The following is a 25,227-nucleotide window of genomic DNA, read 5'->3' on the forward strand; positions in this document are numbered from 1 at the left end:
CAGGGCTGCTGTGGGGCTTACATAAATCAGTGCTCACGGGGAATTTCTAAAAAGTGTAAGGCTCTTACTCAAAACTAGGAAACTATTAGCGTTCCTATATATTGTCTGGTGTATCTTAATCTTGCTTCATTATGAAGCATGATTTCTCCCACAGGCTTCTGAGAATGAACTTCAGACCCACCATTTCCAGAACAAACATATCCAGCACCACAAGCCAAGTCAGAAGTAGAGTATTTTTAGGCAGTGTTTAAAGTCCAAATATGGTACATTTAACCTTGACTCAAACAGTGTGGAAGTAATTTAGCAGTTTGTGGGTGGGGGTTAAGAAGGCCATATTACAATGGCACAAGGCAATGGAGCTAATTTTCTGCACAGAGATTGCTGAGAGAATTAAGCTTCAGAAAAGGTTTTTAAAAATATGACAGTTAAATTTTGGTGAATTCAACAATAAAGGTCTAAAGTGACAGGTAATTATAATAATAGATGTTTGAGCCGTAGACTTGAAGTATGCAGAATGATTTATGGGTATTCCAGCAACTCACTGTATCAGGCGAATACATTCTAATTTTTTTCCAATTAAAATATGAAAGCCACGAAGTAAGACAAAAATGGGGCAAAAAATTCAGCTGAGTAAATCTTTGTTAATATATTTGTTAAAATAAATGAGTTTCCTACATCTGACTGAGCCCTCAAAGAAAGCCAGTGAAACATAGTTAATAAGCTTTTATTGAAGGAAACATGATCTGTATGTATGTAGCCAACAAGCCAATTAGTTTTACTTCAGTATTAAAAACAAAACAAAATAAAACTCCATGGTTAAAAATGGTATTTTTCTGCATATAAGTATTTATTTTCATAATGAATGGCATATTCTCAACCGTCATGAAGGTGATGTTAGAAATGTTACTAAATTGGTGTGGACCAGCTTTTGGTGGAGGGCACAGCTCCATCACCAAGCCCGACATAAAGAGTGAGGGTGAGGCTTCTGATGTGAATCATTTATCGTGTAATTTTTAATTTTTTAAATTGAGATATAGTCACTTTACAATGTTGGGTCAATTTCTGGTGTACAGCACAGTTTTTCAGTCATACACGAATATACATATATTTGTTTTCATATTCTTTTTCACTGTGAGCTGCTACAAGATCTTGACTATATCTCCCTGTGCTATACAGTATAAACTTGTTTATCTATTCTATATATACCTGTCAGTATCTATAAATCTTGAACTCCCAGTCTGTCCTTACCCACCCTTCCTCCCCTCTGGTAAAACCACAAGCTTGTATTCTATATCTGTGAGTCTGTTTCTGTTTTATATTTAAGTTCATTTGTCTGCTGTTTTTTTATTTTTTAGATTCCACATATGAGTGATACTGTAATTTTCAATTTTTGATACCAGTTCTTATATGATATGGCTTTAAGACTTACATGGTTATTAAACTCACTCTAGTTTGTTAATTCATGCATTCATTTGAATGGCAAATACCATATAATATCATTTATATGTGGAATCTAAACAAAATGATACAAATCTTAATTACAAACCAAAAATACAGGGGGTGAGAAGGGACTGGGACTTCAAAATGTAGAATAGATAAACAAGATTGTACTGTGTAGCACAGGGAAATATATACAGGATCTTGTGGTGGCTCACAGCCAAAAAGAATGTGACAATGAATGTATGTATGTTCATGTATAACTGAAAAATTGTGCTCTACACTGGAATTTGACACAACATTGTAAATGACTATAACTCAATAAAAAAAAAATGTTTGAAAAAAAACAAAAATAGACTCACGGACATAGAAAACAAATTGTGGTTACCAATGGGAAAGGGCAAAGAAGGAATAAATTAGGAGTTTGGGATTAACAGATTCACATTACTATATATAAAATAGATAAACAATAAGGACCTACTGTATAACGCAGGTAACTGTTCAATTTCTTGTAATAACATATAATGGAAAAGAATCTGAAAAAAAATATATGTATGCATGTGCATAACTGAATAGCTTTGTTGTACACCTGAAACTAACATTGTGAATCAATTGCACTTCAATTAAATAAACAAACAAATAAATAAAATTCCAAAAATAAGAAAAATGAAAAAAAAATAGATCTTTCTGGAGCAGCCCAGGTAATCTTCTAAATCAATACTGGAAAAATTAAGCATTTGTTTTCCTTCATTACATGTTGCCTAAGGAATATTAATTTGTTTCTGTTACATTTGCTGTTGCACTGCCTTTTGCTTTGGTTTGTTTTCATTTTGGTTCTGATTTACCTGCATTATAAATGGCCACTTCCTTAGGAGCTGAAACATGCCTTTGGAAGCTCATAAATTCTGAAACCAATGTCAGATCGGTGCTAGCACTAAATGAGGGTGACAGGATGTGCTGCAAGCGTGACCTCCTCTTGCCCGCTGGCACACCCACTCAGTCTTCAAAACTCTACCTCAGTGCTTGGTTCTTTAAATGGAAAGAAAAGGGGACAAGAAGAGGGAATCAAAGACATTTTAAGCCTCAGAACCCTTCCTCATCACTAAGTCAGGCTATGACTTTAACCCGCTGGGAGACTCGAAAGAAGTGACCAGCTTGGGGAGGCAGGAGTGCAGTTCTTGTCAACATCTTACCAAATGGTTACTGTCGGAAATAGCAGCCGTCATGAAATCAGTGGCTTTAGGGTCAGTCAAGATCTATCACTATTCAGGTGCTCAAGCTATTGGGTAAAAAGCATCACTATTGGACAATTTCTTTGCTGTTTCTCCAACTGCCCATTGGACATCAGAACTGCCCCTTCCTCCTGATAGTCCCCGTTTCTGTACAGTATGGTCCTTGTCCCCACTGACCCAGATCCAGATGCTGAAGCAATAGCCACTGTTCCCTCTGGCTCATTCCTTATAACCCGTCAGTCCCTATGACACAGCTTTACCATGTCTCCTGCTGCACCTCTTTCTAGTTCTCACAGTCGCCATCTGTATCTGTCAGAGTTCTCCAGAGAAACAGAACCAATAGGCAATTTATATATGTTTATATATATATATATATATATATATATATATAGAGAGAGAGAGAGAGAGAGAGAGAGAGAGAGAGCAAGCTAGCAAGTCTGATTTATATTAAAGAAATTGGCTCTCATGATTGTGGGGGTTGGCAAGTCAAATCTGGAGGGCAGGCTGGCAACTCAGATAGGATTTCTATGATGCAGTCTTGAGATCAAATTCCTTCTGATAACCTGTCTTTGCTCTTAAGGCCTTTGATTGACTGGATGAGGCCCTCCCAAATACGGGAGGATAATCTGCTTTATTCAAGTCTACTTATTTAAATGTTAATCACATCTAAAAACAGCCTTCACAACAACATCTAGACTGGTGTCTGACTAAACAAATGGGCACCAGAGCCTAGCTAAGCTGATACATGAAATTAACCTCCACACCGTCGTAATTCAGTCCTGTCACTTCCCTCTTCAATCTCGCCCACAGGCTCTCTCTCTCCCTGCTTTGTCAGCCCACAATTTGTGCACTTTCTCTAGATCTGCTCCAGTGTTGTCAGGTCCTAGCCCCATCACACATCTTCAGTGTTTCCCCCACGGCCTGCGGGACTGAATCCACAGCCTATGCCAGGCACTTGCAGTCCTTCCCAAGCTTACCCTTGTCTTTCCTGGCCTTATGTGCCAAGGCCTTCCAACTGAACACCCTGGTCCTGCAAGAAATCGTTCAGGCATCTTCTAATCACACCAAGCCTTTTCCCAACTCTGTCTTTGTTCATGCTTAGAATCCCTTTCTCTCTTTAGCTCACTCATCACTTAAGAGTCAGCTCAAGTCCCATCTTCTCACTGTGTGACCTGCAGGAATGTTCCTCTTCCCAAGCCCCCCAGTACCTCACTGCTGGCCCTACTCATTCAGCGCCAGGATTCGTGGCACTTGACTTACGTAGTCGCACAGGACCCTGAATTCAGCAGGACTTGACTTAGAAGAAACTGGTGCCTGCTCTACGGCTCTGCTGTCACCGTCTTGAAATTCTTGATAATTTTTTAACAAGAGGCTCTATATTTTCATTTTGTACTTGGTCCCACAAATTACGTTGCTGGTCTCGTGTGGCAAATATCCTGGGTGGTCATATTTACTTTAAAGGATGCGTAAATATTTTGATTCAAACTGGACTGTAATTTTTTGTGGGTCTATGTCATTTTTTTTTCAAGCCTGCATCATGTTTAGTACAGTTCTCTGAATCCAGTAAACACGAAATAACTATCTGTTGATTGTCTTTACCAGACGAAACTAAGCCTTGTCTTGCACTGTTAAATACTTCTGTTGTTAAGGAGACAGACTCTACAATCACCAGCTTTGGACTCACATATTTTTCTTAAGGTAGCGCATCGTGGTCAAAAGAACATTTGCCTGAGAGTCCTAAAACCTGACATAAAGGGATGAGGACTCACGGGTCAATGGCCAGGATATACCCACCCCAACCCTCCAACCCTTGTGCCTCAGGGGTCTCATCTGTGAAGGGGGTCATTGGTTTAGACCAGCCTTTTGGAAACAAGTAGGCTTCAAGGAATGTTGGATCCATGAAATTAACTAAAAAGGAGTTCACGGCCAAACAGGCCAAACAGTTTTAATAAATGCTGCATACTTTCCACCCTCTTAGAGATGCACGAAGCACATCAGAGTATTAATGGCTCCGAGGAGTCCCATCAAAAAGAAATCTACTTAAACAAAACCCACAGTTTCTCATCTTAGGGAGTATAGAGTCCTTTTCTCAGGTAATCACCATGACTATCTTGCTGAAACAGCATTTCATACAACACACTTTGGAAGACACTAGACATTATTTTCTGAGGTAATTTCCAGTTCCAAGATGAAACGCTTCAGGGATTCCTGCTACCAGGCAGGTCCTGGGCTGCCCGAGGTACAGGAGAAGGCCTGGGCAGGCAGCTAAGCAGCTGTGCCACCCCTCCCTGGGCGGTGGCGTCTCTGATCCCCCGCACAACCATCGGAAGACTCCGTCTTAGTGCTCCTGAGCTCCCTGCCCCAAAAGCTGGCCTGTTTTAAGATATGCCTTTTTGGTCTTTACAGAATAAAGGTGGATTACAACTAAAACACACACGAACAGAGTTTCAATAGGCCTATTCCTGTTTGTCTTAATTATATTTTAAAATGTTATTTAAATATCTCCCCTCTCCAGAGTGGCCAGATTCTTGTGACCAATGAACCCGTTGAACCCTACCTCCAACTCCAGGCTAGTAGTTCATTTAAGAGAATATGTTTGAAAAATTATAAAAGTGACTTTTTCTAAAAGTATGATTTTCACAGTTTCCTTTCTAGCTGCTTCTATTTCAGTATCACGCCTCCAGAGGCCTGTGGTTTGAAGATTGCTGTGCCCTTTTCTTTCTGTTTCACCCATTGGTTGGTTAGTCTTTTGTTTGCTTTGTTAGTACTGTATTTTTTGTTTCCTCTGCAGTATTTTTAGGAGCTCCCAAGATTGACACATCCAGACCCCTAGGTAGAAAAGCCCATGGCAATATTCACTTCCCTCCCACAGGACTCCCTGTGGCCACGGATCCCAGGGGGAGCACCCTGATCCACTGCAGGAGAATGATGTAGAGGCATGCACACATTGACTTCCCAATCTTTGACATTCAACCCAGAGGTTAAGTGAGTTTGTAGAACTCAAGTACTGAGCAAAAGCAGGCATCATTCTGTGGCCACCAAGTCATGTCATCCATAGGTTTGCAATCAGAAGGATGTGAATGAGTGAAGGGTGTCTACATGAATAGCACTGTTAGCTTCTCTTAAAGAAAACAGTGAGAGGAAATTTATAGTTTAGTATCACAGCAAAATCATGAGGGAAAATGATTTTTTATAAATGTAATTTATTTTTAAAAAAATTATTAGTGCTGAAGTAAGAACGAAGGGTTTGGAACTAGATGGCCTGGGGTTGAATTCTTGCTTTGCCACTCCTTGGATGGTGATTTTGGGTCAGTTACTGATCTGTGACTGTTTCCTCCTTTGTAAAATAAAGTGATGACAGTAGTATTTACAAGAAAGGGTTATCGTTAAAATTCAGTGAGTTCATAATCTTTGATGCTTGGAAGAAAGCATAGAGAAGTCCATCAAGACATTAAAGCTGTTATTATTATTACTTGTATTATTTCTCCTACTTACTATAGATTTAAGGCAATAATTGATAGCAATAACCTGATTTCGCTAGAAAACGTCACAAAACACAATGCTAATGGAAGAGGTTGAGCTTGACACTTGGAAAATGTATTTTAATTCTTCATGTAATTGTTAGCCTCACACACAGCTTTGCTCAAACGAAAATCTGTTCTAACCCACGGGCCCTGCTGTGCGATGTTTTCTGTCACATGAGGTAAAAGAAAAAGCCCACATACTCAAGCACAGCTGAAAGGAAAACTAATTTAACACAGACGATTAAGTGTAATAACATGACCCCAAGCAGCAAGAGCTAAGAGGAAAGGATGGACAAAGTAAGACACAGCATTTGTGCCCAAGTGTGGCGAGGAGGCAGAGAAGGGGTGGGTGCTGACGGAAGGGAGGTAGGTTGGCAGTTGACATATGGATGCAGGGGAGCCAACAGGATGTCAGATGTTCTTGCAGAAGGGTTTCAAACTCTTCCCCCTCCCCAGCTATGTCTCTTCTCTAGCCCATCAAAGAATATAGTGTCTTCCAAGAGGAAAATAGGCAAGATTATTAAGAAAATAGAAATGAGATTTATTTTAGGTTTTAAGAGTTTGATTTGGGAGTGAAAGATGAGAATATGGCCGCTTTGGGTGGGTTCATAACTGAATCGCAAGTTGCCAGGAATGAAATGAGCGCTGCAGATTTGGCCAACTTAACCATCCATGTAAGGATTATGAGACTCGTCACCAAATGCCCAATTCCTACATAGGTTAGTGAATATTCTACTATTTTAGAAGCAGCAATGGGATCTGCTCTGGTTTGGAGACGACAGCCATTCTTAGGTAGCTATGACAAATGAAGAAGTGTCCATAGAGCTATGACCACAGTGCCTGGCACAGATACAGCAGCCTTTTGGAAAAAAGGACACAAAGATATCTTCTTCACCTCCTCCCAATATCTGATCCCAATGGCGTCTTACCTGCTATTAAATTTGCAACCAACAGAAGAAAGCAGGTTTCCACAAAAGAAGTCCCCACGGGAAGTCCCTGGTGGCTTCCTCATCTTATTAAGGCCTGCAGCCTTTTCCCCACCCCACCCCGGGCTGTCCTTCCCCAGAGACTTTTTTCCATGGGCAGCTGGCGCGTGGGACCCTTCACCTGCCCTCTCTTTAAGGGGATGTTTGGAATGCTCAGCACTTTTTCATAGTTTTCCTCTTTGTGAATGTATTCTGGATTAGAAAATGAGTTTATTTTAAAATTCTTATAATACATGCATTCCATACTTAAGAAATAGCATGTTAATTCATTGAGGCTTTTAAAAGCATAACTTTGTTGGTAGATTTGAGCTGAAGTGGAGAAATCTAAGAAGTCCACTTTGTTTCCTCTCCCTCCCATCATGTGGTTTAGGAGCTGAGAACAAAGCAGCTTGGGACCAGGTCAGAGGGACATGTCTTCTAGACACACCTGGAGGACCCAACGCCACACAACAGCAACAGTGGAGAGGCTGTAAATCTCCAGTTCCTACTGAGAATGGCATTAAATGAAGCACAAGGAGTTGACCGGTCCTTACGAAAGGAAACAGAGAACCAGGTCCAGGCACTCACCCGCGTCTTCCTCTGGTCTTCTCCATAACTGAAGGGAAACTAGCTACAATTTAGGAACGTGTAAACCAGGGAACAGCGTAAGATAGCTTGTATTTTTCATAGGAATAATAAGAAATAACTTGCACCTTATCATTGCTCTGTATTTACCATGTTTAAAAGGGGGAAATTTCCATGTTTTACAATGGTTTCCAAAGGAAATAATATCCAAATGATGACATAGAAAAAGAATAAATATTTAAAAGATCAGTCTACCTTCCTACAAAACCAACAACAACAACAACCAAAAAAGACGAAGGAATAATCCTCAAGCAAGGAAACCAGCCTTTGAATATAAGTGAGTCTGTCTACAGGAAAGAGTAGCAGGAAATAAAGAAAATCAAGATAACTTGCTTAAAAATTTGGAGAAAAATATCATTAATTCAAACCTCATTCAAATGGAATTCATAGAACTTAAGACCCTATCAGTTAATCACAAAGAAAATAAAATGTGGTGGTGGGGAAGTACATTTTCTAAAGAAAAAAAAAAAAAAAAGCAAATGATGCTCAAGTTAAAAACCACTTGCAGAATTTACATATAATTAATATTGTTACAGAACCAATTTTTATCTATTTAATGTAGGAGAACCAGCTGAAAATTTCTGGGCAAACGATGCTTATTGGTTAGTTCTTTGTAAGTACAAAAAAAGCAAAAGATAGACTCAGAGATTTCCATAAAGCAGACTGTTTTTCTCTAAATAGTCTAAGTTAACAGAACTTTATCATTGCCTCACGTCTTGTTTCTGAGATAAGCCAACACTGCCATAATCACTATTTTCTTTTATGTGTGTGTTTAAAGGGGCATCAGGCATCAATATACAGAATTCAAATTTATATCTTTCATATCTGAATTAATATTGGAAGAAATTAGCTTAAAACATTCAATATCAAAACTCAGTTCTCAGATCAAGTCTACCTTTCTTTATAACGGATGTATTTACCCCATAGGATAATTGTGTGGTTTAAATTAAACAATCCATTTACACGACTTAGAAACAGCACCTGGCATTCAATATAAGCTAGTTATTGTTGCTATTTTATTACTGATATTATTATTTCATTCAGAATCATTTTTATATCAGTAGGTAGCACCAAACTTCCTAGTAAACATAAAATAATATTTTGCCACAACCTTTGACAATGTCTTCATCCAAAATGAAACACGAAGTTTTCTTTCAGTGTCCCCTCCTTTGCTCAGAAGGGGGACTGTCTGTCTTATTCAAGACACCAAGCGCTTGGCCCGCGAGACTGGGCTACTCTGCTCCTCTTTACTGACAGAACTAGGAAACCGCCTTGGATAAGCTGTACTTTGGCTCCACACTGTTCCACCGAGAGGGAAATAACTGGGGTTTTAGTATTTCATTTGCCCATTTCTTTCATACCTGAGCACTTATATTTGCCTCACCCATGTAAAGAGGAAAGCTAGCTGGAGCGTGTGTGCATGAAAGGTGGCAGCTTAAGAAAGAGAACAGGGGAAGGGTGGAAATCGGGAGGCAAATGGTTACATGCCTGAAGCTAACAGTACAAACATAATGTTACCCTCTCTCAGATTTATCCTACGTGGTGTTGTCTTTCAAGCTATGGTCCTTGTGTCTGTCTGCACATCAGTGCTTTTGCCCCATAGGGACAAATAAAGTGCAGTGTAATTCACTGTTATCTCAGTGATGTTAATGTCACAAGAGCTCAGCTGAGACGTAGTATGTATGGACTCTGTGCATGCACGGTTGACTGGCCAGTCTTCTTATGCACCCAGAAATGGAAAACTTCCTGCCACTGCTTGGAAGGAAAGAGGTGACTGTAATCCTCTAGGGATCACCTCTGGCACAAATAAATACATGAAAATTAAAAAAAAAAGTTCAAGTGTATTTTCAAGATATTTGAACTTAATTATTTGCAAAGAGAAAGATGGTAACATCTTCACCTTAAGATTCATTAAAGGGATAACACAAATTATTATTCTACAACATACAATCCTAGACTGAATTTGCATGTTTTCCGCTGTCTTATAGATTATGTGATCTCATCCTGAAAATTCAGCTTTGTGTAATATAAATTACACACCCGCATCCTCTAAAGAATCTGGGAGCAGCACCTGAATTTTACAAAAGCCCCGAAGCCACGGTGGCAGCTTTTTTGGTAAGATGATTCTGACAAGGAAAGGTTTATCATTTCACTTTAAATCAAGGTGACCCTACTAAAGCTACGCAGTTAAAAATAATAAATGCTGTAGGTTTTATTTCCCTACAGTAGAGGTGACTGGATGCTTTAGGGAGGTAGCAGTTTTGACGATAAAGGAAAGATTACCTGTCCCAGGGATCGCCAGTCCAAACCGGCACTGCCGATGTAAACGTGCTGTTTGTCCACGATCCAGAAGGAGGACTGCAGCCGGCCCTTGTTGTAGGCGGTCATGTTCATGTAGGTCACCTCGGCTCCTAGGAGTTCAAGGAAATCCCAGTCAGCCTCTGGGTCAAGGCTGTGAAAGTGCCATCAGCCACCTATACCCGCAGCAACACTCATGGTCTGCAGCCATCCCAGTTGGCATTCAGGGAAGCCAAATATTTAAGTTAGAGGACCCTCAGGGGGTTACTTTGTTCCCAAAAAAGAATACAAAGGGAAAAAAAGAAGACTAAGGTTTTCGCTACTTATGGCTCTAGACTGTGACAAGATCATGGCTTCTCAGGTCAGATCTGATTCACATCCTGCGCTTTGATTTACGCTCAGATGGTGATATGTGCACCATGTTCCTTTTTCTTTTACTTTTAGAATAATTTCCATACGATGTTGCAGTCAATGAAAAGATCAGTAATGTGCTTAGTAATGTGGCTCTCCTCAGTAAGGAACTGGCCTTTTTTTTTTTTTTTTTTTAAAAAGTAGTATAGTTGATTTACAATATTGTGTTAGTTTCAGGTGTACAGCAAAGTGATTCAGATATATATATATATATATATATATATAAAATTATATTCATTTCCATTATAGGTTATTACAAGATATTGAATATAGTTCCCTGTGCCCTAATCTGGAGGTTTTCTAGCATGTCAACAGTGGAATACATATCTCCTCTCTTGGTGATTATCAGCAGTTTTCATTACTGGAGAATCCGTGCCTCACCGCTTTTTCTTTAGCACCTTAAAAACTCACTCCCCTCTCTTTCACCCAGCAAGGAATCAACATAAACGTGACAAAAGCGGCCTGTCAGGCGATTTGATCTGAGTAACTAAACAGTGTCCTGAAAGAGTGAAAACAAAGAAAGGAGGAATCTGAGGCTGCCGGACAGCTGCTTCTGCCATGCTGGTGGATTGCACACACCGACCACGTGTGCCAGGTGCCAGCTGGTGACTCACAAGGCTGTAAAGACCGGGCTGGGGTTGGGGGTGGGAGGGATAAGTGATAGTTTCACGTGGGAAAAGGCAGTTCCAATCGGCCAGAGAAGAAGGGACCTAGGGTATGTGTAACTTCTTTCTGGAATCCAGAAATAGATGACATCCTCAGTTTTTCTGAAGGGCAATTAAAATGAGGTAGATTTTTAACTGCAGCCATGAAGACAAAGGGTATACACTGGGGTGTACAGCTCAGAGCAAACCAGAGGGCAAAGAAATGCATAATTCAGGAAGAGATGTTTATTAGCACAGGATCCCACTCTCAGTTTAGGAGAGCGAAAATCCAGTCTTGTCTGTAAATTTAAGTCAGTAAATATTTATTGAGCACTAACAGTTCTGTGTACACAGCAGGGAATCCAGCTTAATTCACCAACCCGGTGCCTTCCAGTTCAGGGCGCTGTGGCAGGGATGATGGAAGACGGACATGGAGTTTTAGGAACTCTTCCTGGGCCAGCTTCTCTCCACTCTGCATCTTCTACAAATGGAGGTCTCTCTGCCACCCGCAAAATCAAAAGGCAGGTGCACATGTCAGAGCTCTTCGGTTTATCTGCTCAGGGCATCACTGACTGAAAGAATAATCAAGCACAACCTAACACTCTTCTGTTAAAGATTCAACAGTGTTTTTTTCTTTTTAAACTGAAACCCTGAAGTGTCATGTCTATTCATATCCCGTGTACTTGCTGGATGGTAAAGCTAATATATAAGTTCCTCAACATCATGATTTTTTTTGAACATCAGCTGGTATTTCCATTTCCTGATTCCAATATGATTGAGGAGGCAAAGGAGCAGCTTTTCTTTGTTCCTTAAAGCTCCCAGATTTTCTGGACCATTTTTCAAGTCTCATAATATATTCAGAACGAATATGTTTTCCATCTGAGATTAAACAGACGCATATTTTACCTGATACGGTGTGTCAGCCTCCGGTTGGGCAGGCACAAAATGTCTTGGGAGAGAGAAAATGCTCATGGAAGCCATTCTTTATGACAGCATGGGAAATGAGGGATTCACCCTATTTATATCCCTAAACTGTAGTTTAATATGACGGTGTACGCTGCAGAGGAATTTCATATTAGTAGGCACTTACGCTGCCCCAGAGTGCTCAGAATGTGGCAGAGGTGACCCGGGAAGGTTTGGCGCCTGATCATGGAAATAGGAGACGCACGTGGGACAACCAGGAAGTAAAACAGCAGTGTCTAATTGAGTTGCAGAACGTGTGGCATGGATTAGACACAGAGAAATTCAAACGTGGGAGAAACTCACTGGTACTTGACCTCGCAAGAACAGATTCTTCACCCAGTCAAGTGCTGGCTTTAAATTAGTGCAGATACACACAAGTCTCATAGGATCATGGGTTTAGAGAACACTGAGGGATAAGTATAACCAGGCTGTGATTTCCACCTGCTACTAGGGATCAAGGTATTGGAACAGAGTGTTGCTTCCTTTTGGAGAATGGGCTACTGAAAACTCAGCACAACTCAATATAGTTCTGAGATTTCAAGGGTCAAGATCTCAACTTCTCTTGATGCCTTAGGAGGTGATCAACCACTGTCTGTTGAATGAATATAACTTTCAAGCTATGAGCAGTTCTGAATGAAGACATCTTTTCCCAAGCGTGCTCTTTGTAACAGCCAATCAGCAAATACAGTTCTAGCTGAATCTCCAAACCAGAATAAGATGAACACCAAAACTCAGAAAGTCAAATGAAATTCAGAAACTTAATTAACCCCACATTACTTTCAAAATGTTATTGAGTTGTTTTACAATATTAAACTAATCATGTAAAACTCCACTCAGTTTGAGGACGTTCCATCATTACTAATGATGCTAGGAGTAATTGTTCCAAGGAAATTTCCATGCTGTTCTTTTCCCAACAGCACATAGGATGCTCCTGCTTTCCAAACCTGAACCACTATAATGTTGACTTGCTTGGATAAGGAAAAGAAAAAAAAAAAAAAAAGAAGCCTTTTTAGAGAAGGCTAATTTGAAAGATAAGCATAATTTGCATTCAGGGAAAAATAAAATCAGAGTCAAGGTGCTACAGAAGCTTTTTCAGTAATGCTGAGGCATGAGCCATCTCTACTTAGGCACAATCATGGGACACAGCAGCATGGGCTCTCCACTTTCCCATTTTCTCAGGTTGGCATTTGTCTTCTCATCACCTTTGCTTTGTGAATAATTGGATTCATTCCTCAGCCTCTCTGTTGAATGTGGCAGCGTCAAGTCAAGGGCTGCCGTTCAGTGCAGCGTGCGGGGACTCGGTGGTGTGGATTCCTTGGCGAAAGCATAGTCTGGCTCCGTGAGGAAGCACAGACCCATTTTCAAGCCTGTCAGGATGAGTTAAATCCTGTCTCTGAACACCCCCTCCTCAGAACCACAGGAGAGATTTAGACTCCACTGGTAGTTTTAATTCACTCTCATCCAATATTTATAAGTGTTGGCATTTTCAGCTGAGAAGCCCTTTGGAATATAAACAAGGCAGTTTCTCTGGGAGACTAGTGGGTGGGGAGGGGGATTTGTTCTTTAGGCCAAATACCCCAAGTAGAGACCTGCCGAGCAGAGAAGTCGGCTCTGGCCCTGGCGCTGCCCAGCTCTGTGGCCCCCTCCATGAGCCCCAGCTGTGGGCTTGGATCTTAAGGCAGCTTTTACGGAGTGAACTAATTTCTCCCCTCCTACCTTCCCCCCTCCCTTCCTTGATAGCACTTCCTCCTTTATAAAATATGCATTAATATTGGGAACGATCCTATACAGTAGCTACCATTACTGACCCGTTGTAGAAATCAGGAGACTGAGGCTTGGAGAGGTTAAACGACTCAAAGAAGTCACCCAAGTGGCAAAGCCAGGGACACATCCCAACTCTAAAATCTGAGCTTTTAGCCTATCACCTTATACTTATGTAGAAAAGACCCAACACACACACACACACACACACACACACACACACACACACACACACACACACACACACCAGAACAGGACCACCTATAAGCTCATCACTCAGTGCTAACCCCCATTAAAACCTGAGTAGATCTTGTCACGTATGTAAAATGAGATCATCCTTGAACAAAAGTGGAACAAGACAGTAGCTCCTGTTTTGGAGACTGCTACTTTTCACTGAGCAGTATAATCCAAACGCTTTCCCCATGTCAGTGGCTATTGTCCCCTGACATGACATGGAGGATGCAGCCTTCTCTCATGGGGATGTCCCAAGTGTTTACCATCCCGATCTCTTTCTAATCTCAGGAACTGTGTACAGTGAACATATTGGTACACAGTTTTTTGTGAACAAAGCTCTGAGCAGGCACTGGGGCAACCGGAGGTGATTGGCCGGGAGAAGAAAGAGTTGTTGGCTGCAGCACGACCCCATCGCAAGTGAGTCCCATCTCTGCCGAGGCTGTGGCCATCCACCTGCACAAACCCCACCGTGACGCACAGCACCTCTGGTCTTGCTGTTTCTTATCCAGATGTCACATCTCTTGTTAATAACAGCACTTAGCAAACCATTGTTGTCTTTAGTTCTATGTAGTTCTGTGGTTACTATCAGTTATTTTCTATGTATTAGCTATTCTACTTTTTGTTATAATTATTTTGCATGTGCCCTTTCCTCCAGAGGAACCATCGTTTAGTAGTTTCCTTAATAATTCTAAAAAATCATGTATCTCTACACTCCCTCAATCCCTTTGCCAAGGATTGCTGAAAAATAACAAAAAAACTATGAGCTGGGTGTTCAAACGATAACACTCAACTTTCCGTTGAGAAGGAACTCACTCAATGCTTCGCCCTAAGTCTGGGTTAATTAGCCTTAAGGATACACGAAGGACCCCAGCAAGCCACACGTGCTCTTCTGACTCCCCACCCTACTTTCCAACTGGGCAAATGACTAGAGGGAAAAGAACAGTCAAAATAGTGTCCCTCTTTCTGATTTCCCCAGGAGTTCCTTGAAGGAACAGAATTGCAAAGCAAAGCAGTTTGAATTATATCAACCCTTGAGATACCATTTTTATGATTTTTCCACCAGAAGAAAGGTACTATGTAAATTTCTACGACAGTAGGCATTGACATAGCGTTTATATTTTCAAAATGCTTGTATCATTTACCAGTTAGCATCATGTTTGAGGACCATCATAAGCTTTAAATATGGGATATTCCCTTTTTTTCAGTAGAGTTCCAGTAGTACAGGAAAAGTTATCCCCTCCACACCTGGCAGGTCTTAATCACGTGAGACAAAACTGTCAGCGCTTCTCAATGTTCTGATTTTAAATTTAGCAACTTGCCCCACGGCCTGGTCCTTGCCACAGAAAATTACAATACCTGACGTTACAAAAATCAAGACTCGGTCTGAAATCTGGAAAATCTGAAAGCTGCTTTCTCACACACCCAAAGCTTGGGCTGTTTATTCAAGCAACATGTATTTATTGCCTGCATGTGTCAGACATCACATCTCTGTCTCCTCCTCACTGAGGTTAAAGCCTAGAAGTAGAAGCGTGCGTCCCAGAGTGTGGTGGATGCCAGCAGACTGGGAAGCCCTGGGGGCTCGTGCAAAGGGGCCTGACTCGGGTTGAAGGCCTGTGGGAGAGGCCTCCTGCAGAAACCCAGACGGGGGGTTTCTCTTCTAAGCTGCTATTTGATTCCAGATTCTGTGTGGTGTTGTTTTTTTAAACCAAGTCCGTCTCTCACCTGTGCTATTATTTACTTAATCCTATTTAAATCAAATTTGGAGGCATTACTTTTTTAACTTAGCTTGGCCTTAAGCATTAATACCCATAAAATAAGGAGTCTGATGTGCTAGTTATTTTATCTCAACACATAAGCGCGCCAGCAGGGCCATGGGCGCTCCACGCTGGAACACACTGCTGAAGGTGACGGCCAAGGCTGACAAATGTTAAGCAAGGGAGGGGCTGGGGAATGTGCTGATTTTTAGGAGTATCCTTTTGTTAAACTGATTAAACAAGGAGGCCATTAGACCAAGGCGGCTTTCATGCTGTGGTGGCTACGGAAGCAAACCCAAACCTACTCCTGTAAGTGCCTCAAGGCTATGAAATCGAGGCTCTCCGGGCCACCCATCACAACAGCCAACTAAGCCTGAAGCCACAACCAACCAAATAATGCCTTCCCTTTGCTTCTGCGCTTTCTCTCTTCTCTTTCCCCCTGATTTGATGGCTTTAAGCATTTCTATTCTAGAGATACTAGAATTCGGAGAGGACATCCTTTGGGAGGTGGAAATGAATACAGGAATTTAGACAAAAACACATATTTATATAAACATAAATGAAGGAATAAATTATAATGTTCCTGAAAGCCTCATGATTCCTAGAGACCTTATGACCATCATTTCTGGCCATTTGCACATCCGGGCTCTGAAGGAGACCGAGACGCAGGTTTTTCTCTTTGGTTTGCTCATCGCTGACGTTGAGCAGTGCCTGCCCTGCTCGAAGCTGCCACACAGAGGACGGCCACCGTGTGCGTTAGTGAGGGAGAGCTTTTACTTCTGTGACTTTGTGTCTGTTTTCAATTTTGACATTCCAGATACATCTGCTTTTTTAATGCACAATCATAAAGGCAAATGAACCAGTTGCATATCCAAAGACGATTTGGAAATGAGATTAGAACAAGGCCTTCCTTTCATCAGAAAATCATATGGCTGGGTGTGTGCTTTAAGGGCAAAAGTGAATTCAGTTCTGACTAAGAGGGGCTGAAAGGACAAACACAAAAATAACACACCTGGGTAAGAGACAGAGGCTAGAATGGATGTGACTTATGAAGTGTTTATTATGAGCTAAGCACCTGCACCAGATGCTTTTCATACATTCTCTAATTTATCTCTTATAGACCTCAAAGAGTTACTATTATCCCCATTTTACTGAAAGAGACACTGAGGTTCAGAGAAAGTGAGTAACTTGCCTGAGGTTACATCACGCAGTAAATGACAGGTTCAGATTTTTAGCACAAGTCTATATGACACCAAAGCACAGGCTCTTAGGTGCTATGCTAATTAACAGTAAAGTGTAACGTGTTCAAAGAAGCCCCTGCCTTACTGGTATTCTGTAAAGAAACGTAGAAGGCAGGGCGTCTTGCGGTGAATTTTGACTACTGTGAATAGAACAAAGGCAGCCTTCGTGCACTCAGGCATAAGCTGAAGTGGCATCCACTTTGAGAAGGTGTGAAATGAAAGCAGACTCTGATGGAAAGCATGCCTGAGTGACAGCAAGGGCGCCTTGACTTCTGTCTTGGCCATTCTCACAGCAGCCTCACCTGCTCTTCTACACAAAGTACCCCACACTCAAGACCTTCACTAGGGCAGTCCTTTACCTTGGCAACAAAAGACCTTATGAAGGGCTCAGGTGTCTTACATGGTGGAAATGAATGCCAGAATAATATAAAATTTACTATGGGGAAATTACTAAAATACATTTGGTAATGTTAACCTGGAATTAATACATACAACCATACCTACTTGTACAATTAGATTTTGGAATAATTACAGATCGGTAAAACCCAAGTAAAAAAGTCTCAACAAACATAAAAATCTCAAATTATGCTACACTTATTTGGAACAAGCAGTTCAAAAATCACCTTGTAAAATTTCTAAGTTGGAAACTGGGGCAGCTTGTATTAATTTTAAAGTTTACAAATGCCCCTATTCTCAGATTTAGGACTAGAGATTCCTTTTAGGTTTTGTTAAACCTAATCCATGAATGTGAGAATAAAAGCGTGGCTTATCAATGATGAATGAGTACACCTTTCTTGAATTCAAATAACCAATGGCAAGGACCATATTTAGAATGTGACAGAATGAACATAGCACCCCTCCTCCTTTTTAAAAAAAATAATATGGCTGAAAGAAAATCTGCACATAATAATTTTAAAAATCAAAAGAATGAAACTGGACTCCAATCTACACCACTCACAAAAATAAACTCAAAATGGATTAAAGACTTTAATGTAAGATCAGCAACTGTCAAACTCTAGGAAGAAAACACAGGGAAAATACCACCTTGACATTGGTCTGGGCAATGATTTTTTTTTGGATATGACACCAAAAGCACAGGAAACAAAAACAAAAATAAAGAAGGGGTTCTATATCAAATTAAAAAGCTTCCATTGCAAAGGAAACAATCAAAACGAAAAGGCAACCTACAGAATGGGAGAAAATATTTGCAAATCATAGATCTGATGAGGGGTTACTATCTAAAGTACATAAATAAAAACACAGCTCAGTTGCAAAAAACCAAATAAAAAAATTAGGCAAAGGACCTTGAACAGACATTTTCCCAAAGAAGACACACAAATGGTCAACAGGTACCTGACAAGGTGCTCAACATCACTAATCACCAGGGAAATGCAAATCAAAACCGCAAGATGTCACCTCACGTGTTAGGATGGCTCATATAAAAAAGCCAAGAGATAAGTGTTGGTGAGAATGCAGAGAAAAGGGAATCTATGTGTACTGTTGGCCAGAATGTAAATTGCTGCAATCCCTGTGGAAAACAGTACAGATGTTTCTAAAAATAAATTTTAAATAGAGCTAACATTTGATCCAGCAGTCTCACTTCTGGGTACATAATCAAAAGGAACAAAATCAATTATTTTGAAGAGATACCTGCACTCCCATGTTCATTGCAGCATTATTCACAATTGCCAAGATATGGGACCAAAACAAGCATCTGTGGATGGATGACTGGATAAAGATGTGTGCATACACACACACACAAACACACAATGGAATATGCTGCTCAGCATGTGCAAGAAGGAAATCCTGCCACCTGCAACAACACGGGTGAACCTAGAGGACATTATTCCAACTGAAATAAGCCAGACAGAGAAAGACAAATACTATGCTGTCTCACTTAAGTGAGGAATCTAAAAGAAAAAGTCAAACTCATAGAAACAGAGAGTAGAATGATGGTTACCAGGGACTGAGTGGGTTTGGGATGGGGGAGGGTGGGAGAGACACAGAGATGCTAGTCAAAGGTTACAAACCTTCAGTTATAAGATGAGTAAGTTCCCTGGATCTAATGTACAGCATGGTGACTACAGCTAATAATACTGTATTGAACACTTAAAATTTGCTGAAAGTAGATCTTTTAAAAAATTATTTATTTATTTTTTGGTTTCTTTTGGGGGGGTAATTAGGTTTGTTTATTTATTTACAATTTTTTTTGTTTCTTTGCTTTTTTTTTTTTTTAGGGGGGGAGGTAATTAGGTTTATTTATTTATTTATTTTTAATTGGGGTATTGGGGACTGAACCTAGGACCTTGTGCATGCTAAGCATGCGCTCTACCACTGAACTATACCCTGCCCCTGAGAGTAGATCTTAAGCCTTCTTACCACACACACAGAAAGAGGTAACTGTGTAAGGTGATGGATGTGTTAATTAACCAATTTTCACTTCTTGTTCTACAACAGGTTATTAAGCATGCAGAAATAAAATATAATTAATGATTTACTTAAAATAGAGTTGTTACTAAGAAAAATGAAAAGGGTTATCTTCTGATTTCAAATATTAACATTCTGACTTAAATGAATAAAACTTAGGCACAAGGAAATGCTAATTCAGTATTTACTGTCTGTACAGTGCTTTGTGGGCAGAAAGCCAAAATAAGCCAAAGGTGCCTAAAGAGGGCTCATTAGGGTCCCATTGCTCTTGTTTATTCACTAGCGTGGGTAAGGCTATGTCTAATTAATTCCCTTGCTTGGCATATGGTGCTAATGGAGGGAAGTTGAGGTCAGTTTTTCTCAAACCACAGACCGTCTGAGCCAGTCACCCAGCAAATGTATGAGTTTATTCACAAAAGAGGCAGATGAGGGGATGTGGAGGGATGAGGGCTGTTACAGTGGCTGAAAGTGTACCCAAAGGGCATGCTTTGTAGTCCCTTCACAAAGAACAATCAAAATGAAACCATGTGGATAAAAAGATTGAGAAATCTAGAACTTTAATTTTTGAATCTCATATAGAAAAGATCTGAAGATTACCTATCTATCTATCTATCTATCTATCTATCTATCTATCTATCTATCTATCATCTAAAGAAACCGAAGAGGAAAGAAAATTCCAGACACATTAATGCTCTAGCTAAACAAAACAAAATCCCATAAAGGAGTTCTGTTATCAGCTCCTCAAAGACGTTGCAAGTATCTGTGGGCAGAAGCGCCTAAGCTCTAGGTTTAATCACTCAAGGTTTGCATGCTGAGAAAGGAAGGGAGTGGGAGAGAAACACATGTTTGATTCTATTGAAACACTAACCCAGCCAGGACTGGGCTGACACAGCCAAGCCCAGTGTGAGACTACCGCCAGAAGAGAGAGGGGCGGTAAGGGAAGGTTCAGTAAGGAGGTCCCCCGAGCTCGAGGATGAATTTCTTTCTATTGTTGCATAATGGCTAGTCACCAGCAATGAGGAAAATCAAAACAGCGTCTAGTGACAGTTTAACTTACAACCTAAAGTTATTTACATGAGCAACCTCTTAGCAGACAATGCCAGTGGGACCAGTCACCCCAGTCTTTCAATGTCCTGTTACTTTTAGCTCTGAGTGTTTTCTATTCCTCTCCTTTTCAAAATCAAGCTTTCATGACTATTTCTTCTCTTTCCATTTAAGCTGCAACTTCGTATACCCAGGACTACGATTTCGGGTGTCTTCTTTGTTGACCCCAGGGGATTGTCTCTTCCCCAGTGTATTTCAGGATTCTAATTTCATTACATTGTTTTCCTGTAGAACTTTCACATAAAAACTGACTTGCATAAACCTCCTTCCTATTTCAGGTAATACAGCAGGGTTTTTCTTTTTCGTTTGTTTTCATAGGAACACTTCCTATCAGCGGATGTGCGAGCCAACAGGAGTTCTGTTGAAGGCATCCCTGTGTTTCTTAAGAACCAGCCCAGCCTGAATTTTCTGAATTTCTAATTCCTGAGTATGATCGCTGCACTTACAAAGAAGCCCTGTTACAAGAGGTTTGGTTTAGATTCTACCTCCCTCAGTGTCGTATTAGGAAAGGTCAAGTTTGATTTCATTTAATTTAACTTAATTATTAAAAGGCTTCTAAGTTGAGTTTTCTAATTTATTGTTGAATTTTAAAGTAACCCTCATTACCGTATGTCACTGATTCTGAAGCAGTTTCCACACCGTAACATCTCTGACACTGCGATACATCTTATGATTGCTGTAGACAGGGTGGCAGTTGTGACAAAGTTGTCACATCACAGTCTTGGATATTATTGCTAGTAGCATGACAGGGACCCAGACGTTTCTCAATATTCAGCCAAGCAACCACTTAAGAGCCTTTCGAGGAAGGAATATTAAGGCCTGCTGACTGTCAGAATATCTTCCTTTAGCATTTTCGAGTAAGCTTGGAAAACAAGCATAATGCATGCCTGCTTAGAAAAAGAGACAAAGTAGAGAATCTGTTTCTTAAAGCTGCAGAGTAACCATCAACACTCTCGATGGTACAGAGATATGTTCAGTGGAAAACATGGACTTCAGTGACCCAGACACAAAAAGTGATTCAGAAAAACTGGAGTCTGTGTAGATGGCTTAAGAATTTCTTGATCAGTTTATCTCACTTCTATCAGTCTTCACTACCAAACTGAGCTCTTTGAGGTCAGGCTCATGTCTTCGTCAGTTTTCTATCTTTAAACTCTAGTTTGCTGGCATGTGTCAGATATTCAAGGAATAGTTGCTGAATAAATATTGAATGAGCAATGGAAGAAACAAAGACAGTTTAAGACCAACTGGGGAAAAGAGAGGACGTCTAAAGGAAAATGTTATGGGTAAGGTTTATAAGGGATCTTGAAAGGATGAAGAGGAGCTTTAAGGAGGGTGTTTCAGGCACAGAGAAAAGCATGTTTTAGGAAATAGCCCTGAAAAAGCATGTGTGTTTAGGAAATCACAACTAGTTTTCAGATACTTTGAAATTCAACAATAAGAAATGGTAAGAATGAAACGGAAAAGAAAGATTTCAGATCTAAATGGTTTCAAATGTTGTTTTTTCTTCTTTCTAAAGGAGTGTGGACCTTATTTCTAGGCCACTGATTCTAATCCCTTATGCCTTTTATTTCACTAGTCATTTTATTAAAGAATTATGTGATGATAAATAAGTAAATGCCTGTTTTTGCCCAAAATGAAATTATTTTCTGACTTCATTATTTTATTTTTAATTTTTGATAGACTCCTGGTAAACACTTCAATCATATTATAGTAAGTACACTGAATTGCTATGGTTTTGAAAGACAAATAAAACATAATTCTCCTTAATTATAAATCTCATTGCAACAAAGCTATAAAATACAAAGATTAAAAATACAGTAGTGGGCAGGGGGAGATGAATAGGCAGAGAACAGAGGATTTTTAGGGCAGTAAGAATACTCTGTGTGATATTATAATGATGGATGTATGCCAGTATACATTTGTCCAAATTCATAGAATATATAACATCAAGATTGAGTCCTAAGGTAAACTTTGGATTTGGGGTCATTATGATGTGTCAATGCAGGTTCATCCTCGGTCAAAAATATGCCTGTTGGATCAGTGATGTTGATAACTGAGGCAGCAATGCATGTATGGGGGCGGGAGGTATTCAATAAATCTCTGTATCTTCCTCTTAATTTTGTTGTGAATCGAAAACTGCTCTAAAAATAGTTTCTAAAAATGCAATGGTATTACCGAGCCATCATACTTTGCTTACGACTAAAAGACACAGCCAGAAATAAAAATTGTACTGATTGTATCAAATTTCAGTAAAACTGCTGTGATGTTACCAGTATCGGGTCTGATGAAAAACGGGACCTCAAAGGCATTTGCTGGGAGGCATGAGCAGAGAGAACAGGACTTAAGAGATAAGTCACGTCAATTCCCAGTACGTTAAATGTTGGTAGCAGATGGCACACCCTACTTGAGGGCGGATAAGCCTCCAATGGGAGGAGATAATTGAAATACATATATCCAATGAAGGATTCAAATCCAGCCTAATAACCAAGAACAGGCCAATTAAGAGAAAAAAAAAACAAAAATAAAATAACAGTGGGCAAAATACTCTAACAGGCACTTAAACAAAGAAGATAACAGCAATAGTCAATAAGTATATGAGAAGATGCTCACTAGCATTAGTCATTACGGAAATGAAAATTAAAATCACATCATGATACCTATCCACCAGGATAGCTAAGATAAAAAAGACAAAGGATGCCAGATTTTGTGAGGATATGGAGCAAATGAAACATTCCTATGTTGCCTGTGGTGGTATAAACTGGTATAACCACTTTGGAAGCTCAGTGGCAGCATGTGTAGAAGCTGAACATACAGAGCCAGTGACGTCAGCAGTTTCTAGATAAATCTCCAACAGAAACGAGCACACACAGGCACCAAAAAGACATACAAGAATGGTCACAGCAGCATCCCAAATGGCCACCATCAGTACAACACATACACTGCATTATGTTTACAGGATGGAATACTATATAAAAATGTAAAAGAATAAATTACTATACACAACATACATGGATCCTATAAACGTAAAATTCCACAAAGGAATCCAGATATGAAGGAGTATATTCTTCATGAGTCTATTTTAAAAAGACTGAAAAAAAAAAAAAACCCAAGTATAATCTATGGTGGCAGAAGTTGAAATAGTGGTCAGCTCTGCAGAAGGTACTGACTTCAAAGGGGAATGAGAAAAATTTCCAAGACACTGGCAATGCTGTACATCTTGATCTTTCAAAGGGTTATATGCAAGCATTTATTTTGTAAATATTCCTAGAGCTATATACTAAAGACCTGTGCTCTTTATTGCATGCGTGATATGCTTCAATTAAAAGGTTTACGTAACCACTAGGGCATACTCATACGTACATCAGTTTAGATGGGGATGTTAGTTGATAACAATCATGTTGCGGAAGATCCCTGCGGGTGCTACACAGAGATCAGATAGTAGGAAGGTGAGAAGATACAGGCAGAGAGAAAGGAAGCTGCGGCAAGGCAAGGGCAAGGGATTAAATACCCTAAACAGGGCAGTGGCAGCAGAGAAGGGAATGAGATTCCTACGAGAGAGAATCGGGCAGAGCCTATAGAATTAGACCCGTTAGATGTAAAAAATGGAACTGTATTCAGTATCTGGTAGTAATTTACAATGCAAAAGAATATACGTATGTATATGTATGATTGAAACATTATGCTGTGCACCAGAAATTGACACAACATTGTAAACTGATTATCCTTCAATAAAAAAAGAAAACAAAAAAAAAGTAAGAATGGGAGTGTGGAGTGAGTGGGTGGTTGGAAATTCAGGTAAAGGGAGCAGCTGCTGCGGGAGTTACTAGGCAAGGAGGAGACTGCAGGTTAACATGCTGCATATGAGATATAGGGAACAGAATGTATTCTATAAAGGGAATACCTCCTATATAGGGAGTACATCCTATACAGGGAATATAGGGAACAGAGTGGAGATGGTGAGAAAGTGAATTTAGAAAAACCAATTAGTGAAACTCCGCATTTACAGGAAACTTTGTCTGAAATGAAATCCCTACCTGGGTTTAAGGACTTCAAGGAGGCTGGGTTTCAAAAGCACCCCACCATCTAGCCAGTGTGAAACCTCAGGGGTTATCTTCTGACTTCTGAGTCAAGGAGTGGGGAGCAGCAGGTGCAGGGAATGACTTGCGATCTCACCTCACCCTTGGAGGGCTCCGCGGCCTCGGGCCACCTCACCTCTCCATCCCGCTGTGACTTTGCTGGGCCGACAGGCGCACTAAATCGTGACTATTTCCCAGGGAGGCCTCACTCTTGTTCTTTTTCACAATATATTTGATTAACGTCTATAGTCAGTGACTCCTTCAGAGCTGAAGTTGCTCATGGCTAGTCTCACACTTACCTGTCTGGACAAATCTTCCTGGCACTTTACCAAAAGACTAGGAAACCTTCCTTAAAAAATTAAAAGATAACCCCAAAGCAAAGTATTCCAATACAGATTTAAAATGGTTTTATAAAAATATTTCTTAAATGCAGTTACTACTTAATATGTTTCTAACAAGATTATACTGTATAGCACAGGGAAACATACACAAGATCTTGTGGTAGCTCACA

At 40.2% G+C, this 25,227-nt stretch overlaps 1 protein-coding gene across 3 annotated transcripts in view; it reads right to left on the bottom strand.

The window, feature by feature from the left end:
- The window catches only part of PLD5 (phospholipase D family member 5), a 211,355-nt gene that overhangs the window by 52,728 nt on the left and 133,400 nt on the right, over positions 1 to 25,227 (bottom strand). For all 3 annotated transcript variants that reach the window (XM_032466511.1, XM_032466513.1, XM_032466512.1), the window contains one exon: positions 10,087 to 10,214. In XM_032466511.1, coding sequence (XP_032322402.1) covers positions 10,087 to 10,214 — 128 coding nt within the window. The remainder of the gene's footprint in view (positions 1 to 10,086; positions 10,215 to 25,227) is intronic.

Source organism: Camelus ferus, chromosome 23 (genome assembly GCF_009834535.1).
Source record: "Camelus ferus isolate YT-003-E chromosome 23, BCGSAC_Cfer_1.0, whole genome shotgun sequence".
In the NCBI taxonomy this organism is placed as follows: Eukaryota; Metazoa; Chordata; class Mammalia; order Artiodactyla; family Camelidae; genus Camelus; species Camelus ferus.